General features: G+C 47.5%; 1 protein-coding gene across 2 annotated transcripts in view; it reads left to right on the plus strand.

The window, feature by feature from the left end:
* Positions 1 to 14,404: 14,404 nt before the first annotated feature.
* The window catches only part of LOC120994865 (acetylserotonin O-methyltransferase-like), a 178,729-nt gene continuing 169,448 nt past the window's right edge, over positions 14,405 to 23,685 (plus strand). The window contains exon 1 of one of the 2 annotated variants that reach the window (XM_040423732.1): positions 14,405 to 14,602. In XM_040423732.1, the coding sequence (XP_040279666.1) occupies positions 14,531 to 14,602 (72 nt within the window). In that variant the 5' untranslated portion in view covers positions 14,405 to 14,530. The remainder of the gene's footprint in view (positions 14,603 to 23,685) is intronic. The other variant, XM_040423733.1, reaches the window with a different exon arrangement.

A 23,685-nucleotide genomic window follows, 5' to 3' on the forward strand; every position in this document is an offset into this window, starting at 1 on the left:
TTGCTATCCCACCCGTGCCTCCCTCTCCTCCCACGCCTCCTGGGGATGACTTGTCTGGGGGTGAACCCATGCAGCTGGGGTTTGCTCGCCTGTCCGAGGGGGAGAGGGCACTCCGGAGACGCGAGGGCCGATGCATGTACTGTGGTCTCGGTGGGCATTTTCGGTTGGCATGTCCGAACCGTCCGGGAAAACACTCGTACCTGAGATCCTGTCGGGGGCAGATCTTGGGTGGAGTCTCCTCGTCCCCGGTTTCCCGTGTTGACAAACCACTGATCACTGTTGTCCTCTCCTGGGTCGGGGGCTCGGTGACGACCCAGGCGTTGGTGGACTCTGGTGCTGGTGGTTTGTTCATTGATAGTATGTTCGCTGCCGCCAACTCCATTCCTCTGCAAGCTCGAGGTTCCCCACTGGCTCTTGAGGCAATAGACGGCAGACCCCTTCTGCCGCCACACGTGACTCATGAGACCCTTCCAGTGGGGATAGCCATTGGTGCCGTTCACAGAGAGTCGGTCTGCCTCCAGGTTATTTCGTCTCCACACTACTCGGTGGTCTTGGGGTACCCCTGGCTCCAGAAGCATAATCCGACTTTCGATTGGAGATCGGCCGAGATCCTCTCGTGGTCACCGCAGTGTGGGGCTAGTTGCATCCATGGGCCTGCCAAGTTGCTGTGTACTTCCTCGGACTCTCTGTTGCCTCCTGAATACGAGGAGTACCGGGATGTATTCGATAAGGTGCGTGCGGTTGCCCTACCTCCGCACCGCCCATATGATTGTGCCATAGAGTTACAATCTGGTGCCGTTCCTCCTCGTGGCAAGGTCTATCCACTGTCGGTAGCGGAGAATGAGGCCATGGAGGAGTACGTGAGGGAGGCGCTTTCACGCGGACACATTCGCAAATCCTCGTCCCCGGCAGGGGCTGGATTTTTCTTTGTGAAAAAGAAGGGCGGTGAGTTGAGGCCTTGCATCGATTACAGGGGTCTCAATCGCATCACGATCAAGAACGCTTACCCGATACCCTTGATTTCCGAGCTGTTCGATCGCCTTAAAGGGGCCACGGTCTTTACCAAACTCGACCTGAGGGCGGCATATAACCTGGTAAGGATCAAGGCGGGCGATGAGTGGAAGACCGCGTTTAACACCAGGACCGGTCATTATGAATCCTTGGTTATGCCCTTTGGGTTGTGCAATGCGCCCGCAGTCTTTCAGGAATTCATCAACGATGTTTTCCGTGACCTGTTGCAGCAGTGTGTGGTGGTCTATTTGGATGACATCTTGGTATATTCTGAATCCATGGAGGCCCACATTCTGGATGTCAGACGAGTGTTGCAACGGTTACGAGAGAACAAGCTGTTCGGTAAGCTTGAGAAATGCGAATTTCACCGATCCCAGGTAACCTTCTTAGGGTACATCATTTCCGCTGAGGGGTTCTCCATGGATCCTGAGAAGGTTTCGGCTGTCTTACAGTGGCCCCAGCCCAGTGGTCTTCGTTCCCTGCAGCGCTTTTTGGGCTTCGCCAATTATTATCGGAAGTTCATCAGTGACTTTTCCATGCTGGCCAAGCCTCTCACGGATCTGACCAGGAAGGGCAGTAATTCCCAGGTCTGGCCGCTCGAGGCCATCCGAGCTTTTGAGACCCTAAAATCCGCCTTTGTGTCGGCTCCCATTCTGTCGCATCCCAACCCTGGGTTGCCCTTTGTCCTCGAGGTGGACGCGTCTGAGACGGGAGTAGGCGCCCTTCTGTCTCAGCGTAGAACACCAGAGGGTCCTCTGCTTCCTTGTGGGTTTTACTCCCAGAAACTGTCTCCCGCGGAGTGCAACTATCAGATTGGTGACAGGGAGTTATTGGCCATCGTGCAGGCCCTTAAAGAATGGAGGCACTTGCTCGAGGGTTCGGTGGTTCCGGTTCTCATCCTGACGGACCACAAGAATCTGACCTACCTTTCTGAGGCCAAGAGATTGACACCACGTCAGGCCAGATGGGCTCTGTTCTTGTCACGTTTTAATTACGTGGTCTCCTACCTACCCGGTTCCAAGAACATCAGGGCGGATGCCTTATCACGGCAGTACTCCGAGCTGTCCAGGGAGGAGTTGATTCCGACCTCGGTCATACCTCCGAATCAGATCTTGGCCGCCATTCGCACCAGCCTGACCTCTCCTCTGGGTGAGCAGATTTTGGCGGCTCAATCTGGTGCTCCCTCTGGGAGACCCAACGGCAGATGTTTTGTGCCTGAGGAGTTGCGCACTCGGTTGTTGCGAACCTACCATAACTCCAAGACCGCGGGGCATCCTGGAAAGAATCAGCTGTCCTGGGCTGTTTCACGTCTGTTCTGGTGGCCTTCCCTACGTTCCGACATCGCCGCATATGTAGCGGCATGCTCCGTTTGTGCCCAGAGTAAGTCCCCTCGGCACCTTCCGTTGGGGCTTCTGCAACCCATAGCTACCGGGGAGCGCCCATGGTCACACCTGGGGATGGATTTCATTGTGGACCTCCCTGCATCCTGAGGCCATACGGTCATTCTCATGATTGTGGATCGGTTTTCCAAAATGTGCCACTGTGTTCCTCTCAAGAAGTTACCCTCTGCACAAGAGTTGGCCACGATTTTTGCCAGGGAGGTCTTCCGGTTGCACGGTTTGCCCAGGGAGATTGTGTCGGATCGGGGGAGTCAGTTTGTGTCCAGGTTCTGGCGCGCCTTTTGCTCCCAGTTGGGGATTCATCTCTCCTTCTCCTCGGCCTACCACCCTCAGTCCAATGGGGCCGCAGAACGATCCAATCAGGCCTTGGAGCAATTCCTTCGTTGCTATGTCTCCGATCACCAAGACAATTGGGTTGACCTCCTGCCTTGGGCTGAGTTTGCCAGGAACACGGCGGTGAACTCTTCCTCTGGGACGTCTCCCTTCTTGGCCAATTATGGGTTCCAACCTGCCGTCTTACCGGAGGTATTCTCTCCCCAGGATATTCCTGCTGTGGAGGATCACCTTTCCGTCCTACGTGCTTCTTGGGTACAGATCCAGAGGTCCCTTGAGGTCTCTGCGCAGCGCCAGAAACTCCAGGCTGATCGCAGACGAGCGCCTGCTCCTTCCTACCAGGTCGGAGACCGTGTATGGTTGTCCACCCGCAACCTCAACCTTCGAGTGCCCACTCCCAAGCTGGCTCCTCGCTTTGTTGGTCCCTTCCGAGTGCTTCGCAGGGTAAACCCGGTAGCCTATGCCCTTGTGCTTCCTCCTGGCATGCGGATCTCCAACGTGTTTCATGTCTCCCTGTTGAAGCCACTGGTGTGTAATCGTTTCACTTCCTCGGTTCCTCGGCCTCGTCCGGTCCAAGTGGGCAATCGTGAGGAGTATGAGGTGAGCAATATCCTGGACTCACGCCTGGTCCGCGGTCGGGTGCAGTTTTTGGTCCATTGGCGTGGTTATGGTCCAGAGGAGCGTTCCTGGGTTCCCTCCGCAGATGTCCATGCTCCTGCCTTGCTCCGAGCCTTCCACGCACGCTTCCCTCAGAAACCGTTTTTTGCTCCGCGGAGGAGGGGCCCTTGAGGGGGAGGTACTGTCATGGTCTTACCTTCTTGCTGTTCTCCCTCGTTTGACATGTGCTGGCGGCCATCTTGGTTTCTGGGGTTCTTGTAGCCTTCCACCCCGCGGCTCCTCCTTCCCACTGGGAGGAGCTGGATGCCTGGCTCATATATATAGGAGGTCTGTGGCGTCAGTTCCTTGCTTGGTCCTAATGTGTTCACATGCTTCTAAGACTGCTGCTGCTTCTGGTTCCTAATCCTGGCTTCGTCTGACTACCCTGCTGGTTCCTGATCCTGGCTTCGTCTGACTACCCTTCCGGTTTCCTGACCTCTGGCTACGCAAAGACTCTGCTTCGGTTTCACCATCCGTTTGGACTTTTGCTTTATAGCTTGATTTGCAATAAAGCCTTCTTATTTTCACTTATCTCTTATTGTACGTCTGGTTCATGGTTCCGTGACAGTCACCTTACCACTTTGTGGTCTCCTGATGCAGCTCCTATTTCCAATCTATGTCACCTTTCCACTCTGTGGTCTCCTTATGCTGCCGCCACCTCCAAACTATGTCACCTTGCCACTCTGTGGCCTTCTGATGCTGCCGCCACCTACAAACTCTGTGATTGGGTCACTCTGTGGTCTCCTAATGCTGTTTCCACCTCACCACTTTGTCAACTTGCCACTCCGTGGTTTCCTCATGCAGCCGCCACCTCCACAATATGTCACCTTGCCACTCTGTGGCCTCCTCATGCTGCCGCCACCTCCACACTATGGCATTGTGCCACTCTGTGGCCTCCTGATGCTGCCACCACCAATAGACTTTGTGATTGGGCCACTCTGTGGTCTCTTCATGCTGCTTTCACCTAATCACTCGTGATGAGCGGCAGGGGCAATATTCGAATTTGCAATATTTCGCGAATATATGGTAGAATATTCATCATATATTCGCAAATATATGGTAGAATATTCGTCATATATTCGTATTCGAGATGTTCGTTTTATTGCGATAAATCAGTAATAAAAAAATTGCATAATGCTAATTTTTATGCGAAAAAAGGTGTCAAAAACGAGTATATAGCACTACAGAATATACTGCTATATATTCGTTTTTAGAATATTTGTCATTTTTTCCATCTGAACAAATGATTCCTCCCTGCTTAAAATGCTTGTGGGTCAATGAGTCATTGGCCCACAAGCAAGAAGCAGGGAGGAATCATGACTTTAGATGTTGAAAAAAGACGAATATTCTAAAAAACGAATATATAGCACTATAGCGAATATATCCTTTTTGACATTTTTTAGAATATTCGTCTTTTTTTTTTCTCAAAACAGTACAGTTAAATCCCTTTGGCATACTCCTCCCGACAAGCGTCCCCGTCACCATGGGAACGCCTGGTGGTTAGAATATACCATCGGATCTGAGTTAGATCGTGAAAACTCAAATCCGATGGTATATTCTACCACAGAGATGTTCCCATGGTGATGGGGACGCTTGAAGTTAGAGTATATCAACAGGCGCATACATCCTGGCCCCCTGCTGCCTGGCGGCACCTGACCTCTGACAGGGCACTGTGATCCACACATTTAACCCCTCAGATGCCCCTAACCACCCCTCACCAGTATTACAATCATTGGTGGCCAGCGCGGTTCCCCCCCTCCGTATTAAACATCATTGCTGGCAGTGCGCTGACAATCCCTCCCCCCCTATTAATCATTGCTGGCAGTGCGCCCTCAATCCCCCCTCCCTCCCCAGTATTAATCATTGCTGGCAGTGCGCCCTCAATCCCCCTTCCCTCCCCAGTATTAATCATTGCTGGCAGTGCGCCCTCAATCCCCCCTCCCTCCCCAGTATTAATCATTGCTGGCATTCCGCCCCCACCCCCCCCATCATTGGTGGCAGCGGCAGTTCCGATCGGAGTCCCAGAAGTGTAATGCTGGGGCTCCGATCGGTTTCCATGGCAACCAGGACGCTACTGAAGTCCTGGCTGCCATGGTCAGTTAGTCAGCATTGTACTTACCTGCGCTGGGGCCGCCGGGCGCTCCTTCTTCTCAAACTCACAGGTCTGTGGGGCGCATTGCTATCCGCACAGACCTGTGAATTTAAGAAGAAGGAGCGCCCGGCGGCCCCAGCGCAGGTAAGTACAATGCTGATTAACGGACCATGGCAGCCAGGACTTCAGTAGCGTCCTGGTTGCCATTGTAACCGATCGGAGCCCCGGGGGGGGGGAAGGGGCGCACTGGCAGCAATGATTAAAACTGGGGAGGGAGGGGGGATTGAGGGCGCACTGCCAGCAATGATTAATAGGGGGGGAGGGATTGTCAGCGCTCTGCCAGCAATGATGTTTAATACGGAGGGGGAAAAAAATAAACGAACCAGCACCTCCACAATAAGTGAATATGAGAACGCAGGTGCACGCTACCTTGGCTGAAACACAATTGGATTAGTAGAACTACAAGTAACAGCACACTGCTAGTCAATTGCACAAAGATATAAGCAAACACTGAAAGAATAAATGCTTGGTGGTCATACTTACTGCAAATGCAGCTAGAAGCTCTTTGCGAATATAATTGATCAAAAATATTTCGGGCCCATCTACCGGTCGTCAAGGTAGCTTCTAATCAGATGGGTCCTACTCTAACATGCCTCTCCTGGGCTTACAGCCTACAATCTGGGCAAAGTATTACCAAGCTGTATCCTACGCATGCCTCTCCCAGGCTGTGAGCCTGCAGTATGGGCTGGGTAGAATACAGCTGTACAAGCTATCTGATTAAAAGCACATGGTAAATGGGCTGGTGGTGCACGGTTCAATCTCACCACGGAGGGGGGGGATCCGCACTGGCCACCAATGATTGTAATACTGGTGAGGGGGGGTTAGAGCGCACTTCCCATGAATGATTTTAATAGTGAGGGGGGTGGGGGCGCACTGCTGCCCGGTGGCACCCGACCTCTGACAGGGTGCTGTGATCCGCACAAGTAACCCCCTCAGGTGCGGCACCTGAGGGCTTAATTGTGTGGATCACAGTGCCCTGTCAGAGGTCAGGTGCCGCCAGACAGCAGTGGGCCAGTATGTATGCGCCTGTTGGTATACTCTAACTTAAAGCATCTCTATCACCATGGGAACGCCTCTGTGTTAGAATATACCATCGGATTTGAGTTTTCACGATCTAACTCAGATCCGATGGTATATTCTAACCACCAGGCGTTCCCATGGTGATGGGGACGCTTGTGGGGAGGAGTAAGCCAAAGGGGTTTAACTGTACTGATTGGAGAGAAAAAAAAAGACGAATATTCTAAAAAATGTCAAAAAGGATATATTCGCTATAGTGCTATATATTCGTTTTTTAGAATATTCGTCTTTTTTCAACATCTAAAGTCATGATTCCTCCCTGCTTCTTGCTTGTGGGCAAATGACTCATTGACCCACAAGCATTTTAAGCAGGGAGGAATCATTTGTTCAGATGTAAAAAATGACGAATATTCGATATAACGAATATATAGCAGTATATTCGTAATATTCGTGAATTATCGAAGTTGCGATATTCGCAATTAATATTCGCTATTCGAATATTTACGCTCAACACTACTAATCACTATGTCACCTTGCAACTCTGTGGTCTCCTCATGCGGCTGCTACCTTAACACTATGTCACCTTGCCACTCTGTGGTCTCCTCATGCTGCTCATACCTCCACTCTATATTACCTCGCCACTCTGTGGCCTCCTGATGCTTCCACCACCTCTACACTTTGTCATTGTGCCACTTTGTGGCCTCCTGATGCTGCCACCACCTATTGACTCTGTGATTGGGCCACTCTGTGGTCTCCTCATGCTGTTCCACCTCACCAATATGTCACCTTGACACTCTGTCTACTCCTATGTACCTTTACTCTAATTCACCTTGTCACTCTGTGGTCTCCTCATGTGGCCGCCACCTTAACACTATGTCACCTTACCACTTTGTGGTCTCCACATACGGCTCCTTCCTCCACTCTATGTCACCTTGCCACTTTGTGGTCTCCACATACTGCTCCTACCTCCACTCTATGTCACCTTGCCACTCTGTGGCCTCCTGATGCTGCCGCCACCACCACACTATGTCACCTTGCCACTTTATGGCCTCCTGATGCTGCCACTACCTACAGACTCTGTGATTGGGCTACTCTGTGGTCTCCATATACTGTTCCACCTGACCACTGTGTCACCTTGCCACTCTGTCTACTCCTGATACTTCTCATATGTACCTTTACTCTAATTCACCATGTGACTTAAACATGTGGAGCAGTGAGAGAAGTTACACGTGACCGGGAAGGGCGGGACGAGAGAAGGACCACCCGTGATGACGATAGTTGACCAAGACGATAGACGTCACGGATGACGTAGCGGCGCATGTGCAGAGGAAGAAAGAGGACTCCAAACACACCACATGTGATGATGAAGATGTCAGTTGATGGAGCGCACGGTGTACCCTCCATGGATGTATTCCATAGCGTCAGACAGGGGTAAGAAATGGAATAATGGATTAGTTTAATGAGTCTATTAAGAGATGTGACTGACAAAGGAGAAGTTTTTTAGCTTGAAGAGGGAAGTGTTCATATCTAATTAAGGTGGAATCAATTGTGACCAATGGTTGAGATTTAGTGGTTATATATGTTCACTATTGATATGTATTTATGAGCTTGATAAAGACCTAAAATGTCAAAATGTCGCGGTATTCGGTGCAATAAAAGAGAAGTTTTCTATGACATTGGAGTGCCACAGTCTTCTATAATAGTGGAAGCCATTGAGGGGTTCCGGAGGCCAGGACTCAACACTGCGGGCACCGCCACGAAACGGAAAAAGCTGAACGGATTTAGTGAGTAGCGCTGTCTTGTTTCTATCTCCTTGAAATACACTCCTCATGCTGCTGCTACCTCCACTCTATGTTACTTTGCCACTCTGTGACCTCCCGATGCTGCCGCCACCTACAGACTCTGTAATTGGGCCACTCTGTGGTCTCATCATGCTGCTTCCACCTCACTACTATGGCACCTTGCCTCTCTGTGGTCTCCTCATGTGGCTGCCACCTCCACACTATGTCACCTTACCACTCTGTGGTCTCCTGATGCAGCTCTTACCTCCAATCTATGTCACCTTTCCACTCTGTGGTCTCCTTATGCTGATGCCACCTCCAAACTATGTCACCTTGCCACTCTGTGGCCTTCTGACACTGCCGCCACCTACAAACTCTGTGATTGGGTCACTCTGTGATCTCCTCATGCTGCTTCCTCCTCCACACTATGTCACCTTGCTACTATGTGGCCTCCTCATGCTGCTGCCACCTCCACACTGTGGCATTGTGCCACTCTGTGGCCTCCTGAAGTTGCCACCACCAACAGACTTTGTGATTGGGGCACTCTGTGGTCTCTTCATGCTGCTTCCACCTAATCACTATGTCACCTTGACACTCTGTGGTCTCCTCATGCGGCTGCCACCTTAACTCTATGTCACCTTGCCTCTCTGTGGCCTCATGATGCTGCTGTCACCTCCACACTATGTCACCTTGCCACTCTGTGGTCTCCTCATGCTTTTCATACCTCCACTCTATGTCACTCTGTGGCCTCCTGATGCTTCTGCCATCTCTACACTTTGTCATTGTGCCACTTTGTGGCCTCCTGATGCTGCCACCACCTACAGACTCTGTGATTGGGCCACTCTGTGGTCTCTTCATGCTGTTCCACCTCACTAATATGTCACCTTGCCACTCTGTCTTCTCCTGATGCTTCTCCTATGTACCTTTACTCTAATACACCTTGTCACTCTGTGGTCTCCTCATGTGTCCGCCACCTCCACACTATATCACCTTGCCACTTTGTCGTCTCCACATGCTGCTCCTACCTCCACTCTATGTCACCTTGTTACTCTGTGGCCTCCTGATGCTGCCGCCACCACCACACTATGTCACCTTGCCACTTTATGGCCACCTGATGCTGCCGCCACCACCACACTATGTTACCTTGCCACTTTATTGCCTCCTGACGCTGCCACCACCTACAGACTCTGTGATTGGGCCACTCTGTGGTCTCTTCATGCTGTTCCACCTCACCACTATGTCACCTTTCCACTCTGTCTATTCCTGATGCTGCTCCTATGTACCTTTACTCTTATTCACCTTGTCACTGTGTTCTCCTCATGCGGCCGCCACCTCCATACTATGTTACCTTACCACTCTGTCGCATCCTCATGCTGCCGCCACCTCCACACTATGACATTGTGCCACTCTGTGGCAACCTGATGCTGCCACCACCAACAGACTTTGTGATTGGGCCACTCTGTGGTCTCCTCATGCTGCTGCCATCTGACCACTATGTCACCTTGCCACTGTGTGGTCTCATCATTCTGCTCATACCTCCACTTTATGTCACCTTGCCATTCTGTGGCTTCCTAATGCTGTCGCCACCTCCACACTATGTCAGCTTGCCACTCTGTGGCCTTCTGATGCTGCTGCCACCTCTACCCTTTGATTGGGCCACTCTGTGATCTCCTCATGCTGCTTCCACCTCACCACTATGTCACCTTGCCTCTTTGTGGTCTCCTCATGTGGTTGCCACCTCCACACTATGTCACCTTGCCACTCTGTCTTCTCCTGATGCTGCTCCTATGTACTTCCACTCTATGTCACTGTGTCACTCTGGGGTCTCCTCATGCGGCCGCAACTTTCATACTATGTCACCTTGCCTCTCTGTGGTCTCCTCATGTGGCCGCCACCTACACACTATGACACCTTGCCACTCTGTGGTCTCCTCATGCTGCTCCTACCTCCACTGTATGTCACCTTGTCTCTCTGTGGTATCCTTCTGCTGCTACTATTTCCACATTATGTCATCTTGCCACTCTGTGGTCTCATGATGATGCTGTCATATCCACACTATGTCACTTTGCCACTCTGTGGTATCCTCCTGCTGCTGCCATATCCACACTATGTCACCTTGCCACGCTGTGGTCTCCTGATGCTGCTGCCATCTCCTCACTATGTCACCTTGCCACTCTTTGGTATTTTCCTGCTGCTGCCATCTCCACACTATGTCACCTTTCCACTCTGTGGTATACTCCTGCTGCTGCCATATTTACACTATGTCACTTTGCCACTCTGTGGCTTCCTGATGCTCGCGCCACCTCCACACTATGTCACCTTGTAATTCTGTGCCCTCCTCATGCTGCCGCCAACTACAGCCTCTGTGATTGGGCCACTCTGTGGTATCCTCATGCTGCTTCCACCTCACCACCATGTCACCTTGCCTCTCTGTGGTCTCTCCATGTGGCTTACACCTCCACACTATGTCACTGTCACGGTAGGTAAGAAGGGAAATAACCAAACACAGGGAAAACAAACAGATGACTAGGCCCAAAAGCTAGGGAGAAAAGGGTCACCTCCCTAACGCTTTCCCTAAACTGCTGTGCACATGTGCATACCCTAATAGTGGATATGCACATGCCCTCGTGCCTAAGCCTATACACCCTGGGAAAACCCTGAGCAGTAGGGAAAAGGGAAGAGGTGACCTGCTTCTTCAAACAGGAGGAAGCAAGCGTCTCCCTAGAGGCCTAGATAAAAGACACAATGGAAAGAAACAGAGAGGACTTATCTTGAGCTGAGCTGAGCTGAGCTGGAGCAGACGATCCACAACACATCCAAAGCCCATAGGAATAACTATAACCTGCACAGGCCACTGGGGGAAGGAGGAATAAATAGCCTCGCTAACAATCAACCCAGTACACCTGAGGGAAGGTGGATACAGCTCAAACCCATACCAAAACAATGAGAAGAGTCAGACATGTGCAGCCAGTCTGACAGATCTCTGCACATTCACAGGGCAAGGCGTGACAGTAGCCCCCCTTCTACGAGTGACCTCCGGACACCCCGGATCAACTTTATCCGGGTGTGCCCTGTGAAAGGCCCTCACCAGGCGGCTAGCACTAGCATCAGAAGCCGGAATCCACATTCTTTCCTTGGGACCGTATCCCTTCCAGTGCACTAGGTACTGGAGGGAACCTTGAAGAACACGAGTCAAGAATTCTAGAGATTTCAAACTCTAAATTGCCAAAAGTACATTGGATGTCACAGATATTTTTTGGATGCACACACTTTAAAATGGAGATGTGGTGTAGCTAATGTCACTGTCCGCAGTGGACATCGTCTACGGAAAATGTACACTGGATCTCACAGATATTTTTTGGATACGCACACGTTACACTGGAGATGTGGCACAGCTAATGTCAATGTCTGCAGCGGACACCGTCTACGGAAAAAGGACACTAAATGTCACTGATATTTTTTGGATGCGCACACTTTACACTGGAGATGTGGCACAGCTAATGTCACTGTCCGCAGCGGACACCGTCTATAGAAAAAGGACACTGGATGTCACAGATCTTTTTGGGATGCACACACTTTACACTGGAGATGTGGCGCAGCTAATGTCGCTGTCTGCAGCGGCCTAACTACTGCACGCTATTTAGATATTGCTGCCACACACAACAGTCATTAAAAGGACTTTTGGGTCTGTAAAGCTTTAACTATTTAGTGCAGGTTGCGCTAAAAATATATATTACTGCTGCCACACACAACAATAGTCTTTAAAAGGAATTTTGGGTCTGTGAAAAGTTTTTCTAATAAATATATTCGCATATCACTTCCTACACTGTCTCTCCCTTCATCAGCACAGTTCTCCCTGACTAAGACTGAGCCGAACACGCGTCATCGGGTGCTATATATATATGACGCGTTGCGGAAAGCCAATCATTACAGTGAGGGCAGTACTTACCTGCATGTTTATTGGCTGCGAGCATTGCGCTCGAGCACGCGCGGTGTTCGGCCATGTTCGGCCATGTGCCGAGCATCGAGATGTTCGAGCCGAACTGGTGTTTGGCCGAGCATGCTCGATCAACACTACACTGCGTGCAGAATTATTAGGCAAATGAGTATTTTGACCACATCATCCTCTTTATGCATGTTGTCTTACTCCAAGCTGTATAGGCTCGAAAGCCTACTACCAATTAAGCATATTAGGTGATGTGCATCTCTGTAATGAGAAGGGGTGTGGTCTAATGACATCAACACCCTATATTAGGTGTGCATAATTATTAGGCAACTTCCTTTCCTTTGGCAAAATGGGTCAAAAGAAGGACTTGACAGGCTCAGAAAAGTCAAAAATAGTGAGATATCTTGCAGAGGGATGCAGCACTCTTAAAATTGCAAAGCTTCTGAAGCGTGATCATCGAACAATCAAGCGTTTCATTCAAAATAGTCAACAGGGTCGCAAGAAGCGTGTGGAAAAACCAAGGCGCAAAATAACTGCCCATGAACTGAGAAAAGTCAAGCGTGCAGCTGCCAAGATGCCACTTGCCACCAGTTTGGCCATATTTCAGAGCTGCAACATCACTGGAGTGTCCAAAAGCACAAGGTGTGCAATACTCAGAGACATGGCCAAGGTAAGAAAGGCTGAAAGACGACCACCACTGAACAAGACACACAAGCTGAAACGTCAAGACTGATTTTTCTAAGGTTTTATGGACTGATGAAATGAGAGTGAGTCTTGATGGGCCAGATGGATGGGCCCGTGGCTGGATTGGTAAAGGGCAGAGAGCTCCAGTCCGACTCAGACGCCAGCAAGGTGGAGGTGGAGTACTGGTTTGGGTTGGTATCATCAAAGATGAGCTTGTGGGGCCTTTTCGGGTTGAGGATGGAGTCAAGCTCAACTCCCAGTCCTACTGCCAGTTTCTGGAAGACACCTTCTTCAAGCAGTGGTACAGGAAGAAGTCTGCATCCTTCAAGAAAAACATGATTTTCATGCAGGACAATGCTCCATCACACGCGTCCAAGTACTCCACAGCGTGGCTGGCAAGAAAGGGTATAAAAGAAGAAAATCTAATGACATGGCCTCCTTGTTCACCTGATCTGAACCCCATTGAGAACCTGTGGTCCATCATCAAATGTGAGATTTACAAGGAGGGAAAACAGTACACCTCTCTGAACAGTGTCTGGGAGGCTGTGGTTGCTGCTGCACGCAATGTTGATGGTGAACAGATCAAAACACTGACAGAATCCATGGATGGCAGGCTTTTGAGTGTCCTTGCAAAGAAAGGTGGCTATATTGGTCACTGATTTGTTTTTGTTTTGTTTTTGAATGTCAGAAATGTATATTTGTGAATGTTGAGATGTTATATTGGTTTCACTGGTAAAAATAAATAATTGAAATGGGTATATATTTGTTTTTTGTTAAGTTGCCTAATAATTATGCACAGTAATAGTCACCTGCACACACAGATATCCCCCTAAAATAGCTAAATCTAAAAACAAACTAAAAACTACTTCCAAAAATATTCAGCTTTGATATTAATGAGTTTTTTGGGTTCATTGAGAACATGGTTGTTGTTCAATAATAAAATTAATCCTCAAAAATACAACTTGCCTAATAATTCTGCACTCCCTGTAGACTTTAAATATTGTACATTGGCAATCAACCCGGAAAATGAGTGCTTTTAAGGGCACACTATTTTGTTGGTCAGTGTACAGTATACTGCATAGCTCCAGAGAAAAACATTTCTGACTGTACCCCCTGTACAGTCAGAAATGTTTTTCTCTGGGGCTATGCACTATACTGTACTCTGACCAACAAAATAGTGTGCCCTTAAAAGCACTTATTTTCCTGGTTGATTGCCAATGTACAATAAGTAAAGACGTGTGTAATTGTGTATGTCATGTCAGCCACCACCCTGCTGTTCCCTGAGGGTTTGGATGCACATCACTTACTATGTAATCAAGTGTCCTGGTAAACAGAATCCTCCTCAAGTTGCGGCCTGTATACTCCTGCCTAGCCCTCCAGCAACTGTCTCCTTAGGAATTGTTTATACAGAACCAAACTGAACTGGAAGTGCAGGAGCACACAGTCAGGACTGGAACACAGCGGGAACACAGGCAGGGATAGCGCAGAATAAATACAGGCAAATCACTGAATCTCAAATCTGAACTACAATATAGCTTATCCCATCAACATGTGCTCCTCGAAAGAACTTGAATTTCCACAAATACTTCTTGAATATTGTCATGGATTTTTTATCTCAAAGGTAAGTACATGAATGCATTTTTAGATAATAGAGAAAATAGTGGCTCACCCCCTCATCAACAGGACCCAGGTGCTCTTGTTATTAAACCACCCCAAGGTCCTACCATATTTAGAAGTAATGTGATTCAGAATTTAACAGGCACTCTGTCACCTGGAGCTGCACTTGAAGCAAGTTTTGTTAGTATATAACGTACCTTTAATGAATTAAAATATGTAACACTTAAAATAAAAATAAGAAATATCTATCAAAATACATAAAAATGGAAGCGTAAAAAAAGAGTAAAAAATTGTCCATCATAGGACAGTGATTCTGCAATAGAAAATCCTGCCAGTAGAGGGCGTAGGAGAGATACTTCACAATTGTAAAACTTCTTCACAGTCCTAGAATTTCATCCAATAAGCTGAGTACATCCTGATAAAAAAGTAATAAAAGTAATTTAACGATCAAAGAGGCATGGTTCAACATTTAGTAGACATGATTTTTCCTTTTACAATTGGAGTCTGTTCATGATTTTTCACTGTCCATTCAAAGATGATATGTCATAATATGATAGTTATTTTTAGTTATTGTTGAATCTTAGATATTAGTTGATTTCAGTTCATTGATAGTTAATTGTAGGAAGATGAAACCCAAATACAGGTATATAGTTTTTGGAAACGGCTATATCGCTGTATCAGAATGCTGGCTGCTGTTACGGAGAGTTGTAATAAATTTGTTAGTGTGTCTCCAAGCAAATGCCATGTTATTAGTATATGTCCCAGATAAATAATAGTTGTACTTTACCGTAATGGCGATTACCAGGTGATGAGCTGGCTCTGAAGCACTCGTGTTTTACTCACCGAGGCTTGCTCTTGTGTGTATGGTATTCCGCTGCTGGTGATCTGCTGCGCAGCGTGTCACCTGTTTTTTCGGTGTCTCACATGACGTGCTACGGGTTAGATGCTTGTGCCGGGCTTCTATTACATCGCGCTTTAAGGACTTCTATTGGAGTGCGCTTCACCTGGATGTCTTTGTTAGAAGAGTGGGTTACATATTATATTGGTGCTACTGTCTCTATGTTCTCAAATCAATTATTACCATACGCGTTTCGGAGCGCCCTGCTCCTTCATCAGTGGCTGGCTATCATTGTATTTCTTGTTCACGCTCTTATAGACTCCATGTAGCAACGTGTAATTAAAATACAAAAGTGGATAAAAGGGTGGATAAAAAGGTGGAATGGATCTTCTTTTAATCATACTTTATATAGAGATCCAGATTGTCATCATATATAAAATATAGAGTAACATATAACAGTGACATTAGAATAATGGTACGTATAATAATAATAACAGTAATGATGCATTTAAATATCTCTTATCCTATCTTTTCATCTTGTTTTACATCAAATGTAGAATATTATAGAAAAATATTCAAGTATAAATGAAGCTGCAAGCACAAATGGGGGAAATGAATAAGAAGATGAAAAAAATGGAATTGCGTTTTAGCTGCGTTCTTAATGCTTTTTTTTTTTTTCACTTTTATGCGTTTTTAACATAACTATATCCTCCACAGTTTGTTGAGCTCATATCAGTCTTTCTACATTGAGTGCAGTCAAATTAATGGTAGTTGTAGTGTTGTTTCAGGCTTGAAATCAGTTGGGGGATATATATGATTTATATATCTAGATATTGAAGATTCTTTTGTATGATAGCCAGAGTACTAACAATGGTTCCTGTATCTGCCAAGTTTGATAGTTTATTAGACCCTGCCAGGTGTGAGGTCTAATAGGCTGAATATTAGTCCAAAATGACAGGTATGGTAAACCAGCATCTGCAGACAGCTGTTTTGGGGTGATTTCCCCTCATCAGTGCAGAGCAGAGAGTACTGGCTTAACTGGGTGAGAGGCCTAAGTCAGAAACAGCTATCTGCAGATGAGATGCAGGGTTATTTATTATCCATTTATTATCATGTCTCAAGGCCTAGTTGAATGGTCGAACATTGACTCATAGGATAGCTGCCTTAGACCTCTTTCACATGAAAGATACGCATTGTGTCAGGATGCGTTCAGAGACATTCGCACCATTTTGCAAGCAAGTTCAGTTCCATTTACAAACATCTCCTAGCAACCAGCAGTAAAAAACACATTGCACCCGGATTGCATCTGGATGCAATGCATTTTTCACTGAAGCCCCATTCACTTCTATGGGTCCAGGGCTGCATGAAAAATGCTGAATATAGAACATGCTGCGATTCTCACGCAACACAGAAATGATGCGTAAAAACAACTCTCATGTGCACAGATCCATTGAAAGGAATGGGTCAGGATTCAGGGTGGGTGCTATGCGTTCACTTCATGCATTGCACCCACGCAGACAACTCGCTTGTGTGAAAGGGGCCTTACATCTGATGACATTAGAGGCAGAACTTGTTAAGAGCTCATTTGTATCCCTTTCTTCCTATTTAATACATGCACTATACATGGGAGATCTACTATATATACTATTACATGTGCGCGATTTGCAGGAGATCTTCTCTATATACTATTACATATGCCCTATAGGCAGGAGATCCACTATATATACTATTATATTTGCACTATAAGCAGGGGATCTACTGTAACCTATGGTACCTGTGTCTGGTCCTATAGAACCTGTGTCTGCTCACTGTAATACAGGAGAAGGGGGCTCTGGTATATTGTTTGTGCCTGGTCACAGAATATACACCAGAGTCTGCTTCTGCTGCAGTATAGTGACCAGACACAACAATGCACTAGAGTCTGCTACTCCTTTATCTTGTCACTGTAAGGACTTGTTCACGCAACCGTGCCGTGTTTTGCAGTCCGCAAATTGCGGATCCGCAAAACACGGATGTCACCTGTGTGCCTTCTGCAATTTGCGGAACGGAACATTAGGCCCATTATAGAAATGCCTATTCTTGTCCGCAAAACGGACAAGAATAGAACATGCCTCATAATTTTTGTGGGGCCACGGAACAGAGTAACGATGCAGACAGCACACAGAGTGCTGTCCTCATCTTTTGCGGCCCCATTGAAGTGAATGGGTCCGCACCTGAGCCGCAAAAAACGCATCTCGGATGTGGACCAAAACCACGGTCGTGTGAACAAGCCCTAATACAGGAAGAGCAGACTAGTGTATAGTTTGTGTCTGGTCACAAAGGCTACCTGACCAAGTTGCATATTATATGTGGAGTTTCATATGGAAAAACCTCAGTGTAACGCCTCATGCACACGGCCGTTGTTTTAGTCCGCATCCGAGCCGCAGTTTTAGCAGCTCGGATGCGGACCCATTCACTTCAATGGGGCCGTAAAAGATGCAGACAGCACTCCGTGTCCTGTCCGCATCCGTAGCTCCGTTCCGCAAAAAAAATATAACCTGTCCAATTCTTGCTCGCGCTTTTCGGACAAGAATAGGCAGTTATATTAAAGGCTGTCCATGCCGTTCCTCAAATTGCAGAATGAACACAGAAGATGCCATCCGCGTTTTGCGGATCAGCGATTTGCGGACCGCAAAATACAGAACGGTCGTGTGCATGTGCAATGAGCTGGACTGGGGTATGCACTCTGACGCCAAATTATGCAATGGCTGGGTCAGGTGTAGGTGATAGTCTATAGTTTTGTTTGTGACGCCAATTGCAGCGTGTGCAGGGTAAAATCACAGGGCCCTCCAAGGTGTTATATCTCACGCACCAGGTTAGGAATGCCAGAGTGGTGTAATGTCTTTGTATGGTAGTGGTAATTGTGTCAACGGTGTCTCCTACCTGGGTACGGCTGGACTCCTGGATCCTGGCTCACTTGCAATAAATTGAGTGTAGTGCTAGTAGGAGTAATAGAGGAATTTGCAGCAGAAATTGAGATCCAGACCTTTGGTGAAGTTCAAACTTGTCTTTACTGATTATAACTTTCATGCAAGCAAGATACAGCTTTAGTCTTAGGTCCCAGCAGGTATTGGCAATGGTTGGCAGGAATTTATCTTCTGCTCTCTCATGTACCTGGAGCTTGCAGGAAAGGATGTCTGCTTGTTAGCTCTAAACTGTGGCAGGAATCTGGCTTCTGCACTTTCTATCTTCTGCTGTGTGGGGACTGACTAGCTGAGGAGGAATATGGCTTCTCCTGGGTCTCTGGACTTTACTCACACTTATCTTCACAGGGTGTGCTTTCTTCCTGGAACTGGAGTTGTCTGCTTGCTTCTTCCAGCTAAGGCTGCAGGGCTCAGGCTGGGGATTTGATCAATGTCTCAGCCGAGACAAGATCCTAGCTTGGTTCCCTATGCAGTGGGACTCCTGAAGGCTAACACACAGCTTTCCCCAACAGTAGTGGCTGGCACACTGACTCTAACTTCCTTCCTTACCCATGAAGCAGGATGTGGGCACAGCCCACACTGCTCACAGAGGGGGGGGGGGGGGAGCTAAGCTGGAATGAACTATTCCAGCCTAGGTGTACTAAACTGAAACTAAATCCTTACTAACACATTGCTGCCACCTGCTGGTGAACATGGAAATTACAGCAATATACATTTAACATGGTTTATAATGCACAGTTGTGAGGATATAATGTAAAATCACATGAGATGACAATGTAAATGCTTTTAAGAGATTGTAGCGGGGTAAAAGAGTTTAGTAACACAACTCTGGGGTGTTACATTCCCCCTTACTTCGAGTTAAGCCGCCCTCAGCTTATGCTTAGGAGGGGAGGAACCAGCTCTGGGGTACCCAAATAAATACAAAGTGCTGCATGTAATACATATAAAGACATACAAAGACTAACACAAAACGCCTACTCTGAGGTTCCTGCCCGCATGAGTAGGTTGTCCTAAGTAACAGTTTCCTTCTTGGTATAACCAGTGAACCAAGGTCTGCACTAAGCAATCACTACTGACTAACTTTGAAGTGTTCTGAGCTTTGTAAACACCAAAGGAAGCATGGGGGTGTCTTTACTCTGTAGTCCCGCCATTCTGTAATGAGATGCCTGCAAATGGAAGGGTGGCTTTATCCTGTATTCCCTTCCCTGCACCAAAGTCAAAATATAAGTCTTATAGCATGATCACTATGGTGACTATGGGTAGCTAAAGTGGCTCTAAGGCTTGAGGCGCCATACCTTAGGCAAAGGCACAGAAGGGGAGGAATTAGCGTCTCCATGCACTTCTGGCAGTCACAGGAGGAGGGTATGATAATCCAATGAAACTCCTGGAAGACATATCAGAATGGGAGCAATCCTGAACATATAAGCGGGAAGGAGTTGGTCAAAAACTCCTTTAACCATTCCCGAAGCAGCGGCGTTACCCGTGTAGTTACTAGACCTGCGGGATTACCACTTGGTCCTACCCTTGGTACCTATGTGTATATAACACCGGGTGTAGGCCATTAGTATTAAGCGTCCATATAGGCAGTCCGTTTAAGGGGGGAGAGAACAAGAGCTGTAAAGCAAGGCACACAAAAGTAAGTTGCTACATATCTGGCTATGTGCAAAAGTTAAGTGCAATTTCACAATAAGTGCATGAGGTCACATTGCGGCACCTGGAAAAGAATATACACAATGGGCATATTATACTTGAACGTTGCATAACCTGTAAACAATAGTCCATAAACAGTGCAAGAATATCACATAGAGATCACAAAGAGCTCAGGTATACGTTTGAGTCTTTTCTTTGGGTGCAAGCTTTTAACGTTGCAGTAATCATTTTGGTAAAAACATTGCAAATACGTTATGCATTTACTAGTGCAATAATATGCTCAAATATGACTTGAGTCCTTTTACTTGAAGTACTTGATGTAGAAACGGGCAAAAGTCAATTGTAATCCACAGGAATAATAAAGTTAATTGTAATCCATTAGGCGGTATAAAATGTCATATAAAACACATAAAAGCAGCATATTAAGAACCATAGTTCCATGAGGCTATCAAGTAACCTGAAAAAGGGGATAAAACAATGTGCAAACTTTGGCACAACCTGGCATGTGAAAGGTTGTTGAAGGTGAAGATGGGGTTAAATGTAATTGAAGATGGGGGGAGTCCTCCTGCACATGACCATCAGGATGAGAGTGAAATAAGGCAACCTGTAAAAGAAAACATTAAAACACTGCCAACGGCTCCTCACCCGTCAGGAACAGTCCATGACGTGGCTCCCATTAGTCCTTTATTTTTGAAAAGGAAGGCATTTAGAGAAGGACATCCAGGTCCTCCTCGCTGCTTGAGCTACTGAAGCGCATTAGGGGTCGCTCTTGCTTTTGGTAGCTCAGGGTTGCAGCAGTAGTGGTGCACCACTGCCCTCTAGTGGTGTCATTTGGAATTGGCTGTGGAGTCAGCCTGGTGAATGCAGCTGTGACATGCTGCAAGGCGGGATCCCTAGCCAGTGCAGAGGTGGGTAAAACCTCCAGCTGAAGGGCTTCTGGTAGGCAAACTGAGGGTGCCTGGGGCTGCTTCCATAGAAAAACATAAGGTTGCACCCTGGGGTTGAATGTCAACACTCAGTTAGTGATTTGGCCCACCCGTAGTGTTGGTGGTGCGGCCAGGTCAGGGATGAGGGGTTCAAGTTCTGCCTGGGGCTGTTCCTTAAACCTCATCCTGCCGTCTGGGGTCTCTTGTAAGCAGCGTACTCTCCCCGCAGAGCCTGGATCTTCCTGCCAGGTCTCTGGGGTAACTGCAGGGGACAAAGTTTTGGCCAGCAGGGTCACACCGGCAGCAAACGGGCCTTGGATGGAGCGCATGGGGGTATACTCCACTTGATCCCCTGCGTACAGGTTGTGGCGAGCCTGCGGCAAATAGTGGCGCTTAACGGAATGGCGGCCCACAAATATCTCGGCCCCACTGTAACTGTCTTGCAGGAATCCAACTCCTCTCTCCACTGAGAACCACAGTACGGTCCCAGTGCGCCTGGTAAGCTTTGGGTCACCGGACCGGGGGTCATCTAGAACTTGCTTGACCCATTCCTCTATGGCCGACTTGTATTCCCAGGCCGTCTGGGCATGCACTGTTATTTCCAACGGGACCTCTGACTTGGGGATGTCTTTTCTGGGCAGCGGAGTGGAAACTCCGGCCGCCTCCGCCGCACCAGCAAGCAGGTGTAGCGGAGCCTGTTCGGGCCTGCTAGCAATGGCGGGACCCAATGGCTGGACCAGGGCATTAGGGAACGGGGCTGCTTCTACCTGATGTTGCGGCCGGGTGGCCGGTTCCGATGCCTCGTGCTGGTGCGCAGGGGGCTCCGTGGTAGGTGATGTCATTGCGGCTGTCTCTGAAGCTGTAGTCCACTCTGCAGGAGTCGCGGCTTGCTTCTGGGCCGGGGCATCAGTCACTGGTACAGGCGGTAAGGTGGTTGATGCAGTCGTCTCCTCCAGTGCTTTGACAGGGGTGGCAGCTGCTTCCGCGGGAGCGGGCTGGAGTGCGGTGGCCATCTTGTCCTCAGCGCTGGCGGCAATCTGGGCTGTGACACGGACGCAGCATCTATGGGTGGAAATGCTGACCGGCAGGAGTATATTTAAAGGGGACCTGGGGCATATGTGGTAGCGGACCTTTGGAGGAGCCGGCATGCTTTATCCGATAGATGGACGACTAACTGTAAGTAGGGACATATTCTCCCCAGGAAGTTTTTATCATTCTTATGTCCCTTGGTGATATTAAGCATGCTCTCTTATGACTTAGGATATCTATATTTGCTGGTGCCATCGTGCAACTCATTGGACATTCTCTTATATCTGTGGAGACTGTGAGTTTCGGTTTCTGACTTTGGTGGCTACTGGTGGAGGTGATATTTCGGAACCTGGTGTGTTCGATACCATTATATTTATTTCTCCCCCACAGATGCCTCTATGGAAACGTGACCGTATGGAACAACCACTTCCCTACGTTATGGTTGGTGAACAGTCCAATTGAGATTGATCTCCTCCCGTTATCATTTGATGGCCCCCTTACAATCAAGATGAATACATAACGGACACTGATTTAGCAATATTGGTGGTCCTCACCCAAATTACGGATATCACTTCATAGTATGGGTATCCGATATTTATGATATCAGCTATTGATCTTACCTACCCCCTGATTATCCCACATAGTGAGGGAAACACGTTGGGTTTTCTATATGTCTTTCTATGTTTAGGGTGATTCATATACCTTGATGCACTGTGTACCTTGTTGACTGTTACAATACAACACTAGGGCTGTATACAAAGTCCATTAATTTACCCTATGTTTATAGGGGAGTGTATATGTACAGTGTCTTTCTTATTTTCTTATTTTTTACTGGCAGGCACCTACTCTACCCTCTACCCTCCACCTCATTATTAGGGTCGATTTAGGACTTTGTGAGTCCAGGTTCGAGGACAGGGAGTCCCCACCATCAGGGGTCGTCCCTGGGCTGAACACTAGACTAGGGTGAGAATATAGGGACAGTTCTCCCCACCCTTCAGGGTATATCGGTATGGCCTGCGGTATATCTATCTGAGATTATCTCAGTGATTTTTGTTCCGTGTGTCTTACTTTATGGATATTTAATTAAAGCTTATTAATTCTAAGGGTTATAATAATTGCTGGAACTAGGTGTTTTTCTACTAACCCTAATTTAGATTTTAAAATCTGCAGCATGTCAATTGTTTGTGCAATTCTGCAACTTCTGCATAGTGGTCCCTTCCATCCCCCCCAAATACTTTTATGTGGTTGTTAACAAACAGAACATCTGTACCAAAATCTGTATAAAAGCACACCAAAACTGCAATAAATAATGTTGATTTATGTTTTTAAAAATATGGTTTTGGTGCAAATTTCATGTGGATACAAATCACCACTGTGTGCAGTTACCCTAATAGAGGAGGAGCAGGCTTTGGTGTATTGTCTGCATCTGGTCGCTATAATACAGGAGGCGCAGACCCTGATGTATTGTCAGTGTCTGGTTTCTATAATACAGTAGAAACAGACTCTGGTGCATTGTCTGTTTCTCGTCACTATAAAGCCTCATTCACACGTTAGTTAGCCAAAACCAGGAGAGGAGCTACACAGACATAAGTTATAAGGGAAAGATCTGCACCTGTTCTGTGTTTAGACTGGCATCTGGTTTTGGCTCAAAATCACTGATGGAAATCACTGATCAAAACAC

The sequence above is a fragment of the Bufo bufo genome, chromosome 3, assembly GCF_905171765.1.
Source record: "Bufo bufo chromosome 3, aBufBuf1.1, whole genome shotgun sequence".
Taxonomy (NCBI): Eukaryota; Metazoa; Chordata; class Amphibia; order Anura; family Bufonidae; genus Bufo; species Bufo bufo.